Source organism: Cucurbita maxima, unplaced genomic scaffold (assembly GCF_002738345.1).
Source record: "Cucurbita maxima cultivar Rimu unplaced genomic scaffold, Cmax_1.0 Cma_Scf00007, whole genome shotgun sequence".
Taxonomy (NCBI): Eukaryota; Viridiplantae; Streptophyta; class Magnoliopsida; order Cucurbitales; family Cucurbitaceae; genus Cucurbita; species Cucurbita maxima.
In genome coordinates, this window is record NW_019272023.1 from 5,028,638 (window position 1) to 5,032,604 (window position 3,967).

At 35.8% G+C, this 3,967-nt stretch overlaps 1 protein-coding gene across 1 annotated transcript in view; it reads left to right on the forward strand.

Annotated features, from left to right (window-relative positions):
* The window catches only part of LOC111482083 (MAP3K epsilon protein kinase 1-like), a 26,971-nt gene that overhangs the window by 1,640 nt on the left and 21,364 nt on the right, over positions 1 to 3,967 (forward strand). Inside the window, exons 3-6 of the mRNA XM_023127724.1 lie at positions 2,283 to 2,303; positions 2,526 to 2,599; positions 2,693 to 2,783; positions 2,865 to 2,948. Coding sequence (XP_022983492.1) covers positions 2,283 to 2,303; positions 2,526 to 2,599; positions 2,693 to 2,783; positions 2,865 to 2,948 — 270 coding nt within the window. The remainder of the gene's footprint in view (positions 1 to 2,282; positions 2,304 to 2,525; positions 2,600 to 2,692; positions 2,784 to 2,864; positions 2,949 to 3,967) is intronic.

Genomic DNA, 3,967 nt, shown 5'->3' on the forward strand with positions numbered 1-3,967 from the left:
AAAAAAAAAAAAAAAAAAAAAAAAATTGGATATTGATATGACAATGACATATTTATGAAAAAATATATTTTTATATTTATGTATATTCCGATGGCTTTGTGTGAGGTATTTTAAATTTATGATGTTTATATTTAGAAGAATCAGACGTTCTGGAGGTTGGTAATTCCTTGAGAAGTAATGGATCCTCTAGGCTTGGTTCCATGGATGGATTTTTTAACCCCAAAAAAAGAAAAAAGAAAAAACATGGAACATCATCAAGATAGACATTATAGAAATATTCCACACTTTATGAATGGTGTCATTAAGGCTAGCCTTAATGAAACATTCGTATGCCTTCCAAAAAAATCTAATGAAAATCCGGTGTATGACTATGGGCCCTGCAATGACAACATACCTACACTTCTAAAATTATTGTTCAGTTCCTCTCTAATAGGTTCAAACACTTCTTGCCAGACTAAGGCAACAAAAAGTTGCTTCGGTAATTGTGTGGCAACCTCTCCCTGCAAAAACCTTAATTGGTGCGTGGATTTTAGACCCGTTGGTTTAATTTCTAGTGTAAAAAATTTTGGCCAAGGCCTTGGGAGAGATGTTAAGGAAGTTCTTCCTAAGACTATTTCAGGCCATCAGGGAGCCTTGATTGCTTGTAGACAAATCTTGGATTCGGGTCTTATTGCCCATGAAGCTATTGAGGCATAGAAAGATCATAATCGAGAGGGTGCTATTTTTTAAGATTGACTTTGAAAAGTAGACCAAATAGAATACAACTCAACTATTGTTGATTGGGTTAACATAAAACCAAACAAAAAAAAGATTGATTTTGAAAAAAACTTACGATCATGTAGATTGGGCCTTTGTGGATAGGGTTTTAGAGAAGCAGGGTGTTGGTTATAGATGGAGGTTGTTGATTTGGATCTGCGTTAGGATCGTCATGTATTATATCCTCGTTAACGGAAGACCCCAAGGTAGGTTTGTCAACTAGAGGTCTTAGACAAGGCAATCATCTCTCCCCCTTTTTGTTCCTCCTGGTGGTGGACTTTTTGAGTAGGCTTGTTCAGAGAGGGGTGAAGAAGAGTCTTAACGAGGGTTTTCAGGTTGGAAAAGAGAAACTATCTTTATCTCATTTCCAAGTTGATGACATCATTTTCTTCTGTTCAGGAAAGAAAAGAGTTATTTATTTATTATTGTTAACTGAATTTTATAGCTCTGAGTCTATTTCAGGGTTGAGGATTAATTGAGGCAAATGTTCGGTCATCAAAATTAACTGTAACCCTTCAAAGTTTGATAAATGGGCCTTTTGGGTGGGTTGTGAGGTTGGATCTCTCCCGTCATCGTTCTTTGGTCTTCCTCTTGGTAATAATCCTAGATGAATTACTTTTTGGGATTCTGTGGCAGAAAAGGTTAAAAGTGCTTAGTCTCGTGGAAGAGAATTTTGCCTAGACTCTTCTCCCTCTCCAATCGGTAACAATCTTCCATAAAAAACACTTGGCTGCCATCAATCAAAGGTTGGGACCTCAACTTTTGGTGAAGGATCACAGATTTGCTCCCTTTGTCTACCATCACTGAGGATCTAGATAGCTGACAGTGACCTTGGAAGGAGTAGTTAAAAGCCACTTCCCACTTGTCTCATAAAAGGTATTTTGGAAGAGCTAAAATTTTCCTTTGGGAATAAGCCATGGAAGTATTTTAACACCATAATCTGATAAAAAGAAGACTTCTTATGCAAGCTCTTTCTCGTGTATGGTGCATTATGTATTAGGAGGACTCTGAGACTCGAGGCCACTTATTTGTCACTTGCTCCCTTTGTTAACTACTCTTTTTGACTGAGGATGCCTTGTCGTCACAACATTTTTAATATGATCTGTTCTTTTTGCTTATTATCAGTACTTTTGACATTTTTATGATATTCTATTTCATTTTGAAAAATTATTGTCATCTCATAATTGGTTTTTAATTCTTTGATTTATGGATTTTTTTATTCCATACATTCACTGCACCAGGGTGCAACTAGTAATGAATATATATATATTTTTCGTTCTAAGATGAACCAAGTTCGTCAAGTAGGCATGTTAGTGGTTTTGTGAAACTCATCACTTTGTAGTATTTTAATTTTTTTCTTCGTTTGTAGCTTGAGTATCAGATCAGATGAAGTTATATGTAAATTTGGTGTTTGGCTTCATTTTCTTTTTTGGCATATTTTCCCTGATCATATTCACGTGTTCTTACTGAATGCCTTTTCCTTCTCTGCTATTCAATCATTCGTGGGATGTAATGATGATTTTCAGCAAGAGATTGACCTACTGAAGGTATCTTTCTTTTCATTAGACTTCCATTTACATTTATTGCATTCCTAAAATGCATTGTGTTTATTTTTATTAATGTTTTATGCATTCACTTTTTTCTTTTCCTCCTGGTTTTTTTTATTGCTTTAAGGCATTTCTGTTCTATGGGTTTACTTGATTTCACGGCACCTTTTTTCCATTTGGAGTCAGTGTCCTTTTCTATCTGAGACTGTTTCACTTTTGTAGAATTTGAACCACAAAAACATTGTGAAGTATCTTGGATCTCTAAAAACAAAGACTCACCTTCACATAATACTTGAGTGAGTGAGCTTAAATTTTTCCTTTTTATAAACTAGGTCAAGGCCGTAGTTGGGTATTTCACACTAGATTTTTTTTTTTGAGGGGTTTTACAGGTATGTGGAGAATGGATCACTTGCCAACATTATCAAGCCAAATAAGTTTGGACCTTTTCCAGAATCATTGGTCGCTGTTTATATTTCTCAGGTTTCGAAATTTCCTATCTTGTTCTTTTTATTTTATCATTTAGGGGCATGGCATATATTAATTTTATACTATCATAAGCAGGTTTTGGAAGGCTTGGTTTATCTACATGAGCAGGGTGTAATTCATCGGGACATAAAGGGTGCGAACATACTGACAACCAAAGAGGCAAGTTTAATTTGTTACACTTTAGTCATGTATTTTAAAAGTTATATTATCTAGCTTCTACCTGTTTATTAAAAAAAAATTGCCTTCTGATTGCGTTGATTTGTACAGACACTGTAGATCACCTGTAAGATTGTTTCTTAAACTGGTGATTATTGCAGATACTCCAGTCTAGCAATAAAGAAAGAATGATGCTTACTCAGATACATTCCTGTTCGCTAAGGATTGGTCTGAGACCTTCCCAAATCCTAGACAAGCTATAGGGCGTAGGTTTACTTCTAACAACTAATTAATTAGTCTCAGCTCTGCTATGATTCTGTGGGGGCCAAGCTCATTTAGATTTGAGAACATGTGGTTGGATCATCCTTCTTTTTAGTCTTCTTTGCTGTTGTGGTGGAGTGCTAGGGTTAATGGAAAATGGGAAGGTTTTCTCTTTTTAAGAAAATTAAGAACTCAAAAGGTGTTTTGAAGGAGTGGAATCTTTTAGTTTTTGGAGATATAAAGTGGGAAAAAATCAAATAAAATTTTGGAGGAAATAAAGTTTCTTGATAGTCTGGAGGAGGAAGGAAACCTTTCAAGGGATTTGAAGGCAGAAAGGGTCTCTTTGAAGGAAGAATTTGAAACCCTTATTCAAAAAGAGGCACTAGCTTGAGGACAAAAGTTAAGACCAGGTGGGCTAAGGATGGGGATGATAACTTCGCCTTCTTTCACAATTTGGCTTGGGGAGGAGAAATAAGAACATGATTGAGTTCTTGGTAAAGGACGATGGTGAGTTGATTAGGGAGGATAGAGAGATTGAGGAAGAGATTATTTCTTTGTTCTTAAATCTTTATCCTCCTTTCCCTTGACCTTTTGTGGGAGTTTCAGATTGGAAACTGATTTCTGTTCAGGAGAGAGAGGAGCTGGAAGCACTGTTCACTCTTGAGGAAGATGAAAAGTTGTTTTTGGGTGTGATAGGAGCAAGTCTCCAAGGCCTCATGGTTTCACCATTGCTTTTTTTTTTTTTTTTTTTTTTTTTTTTT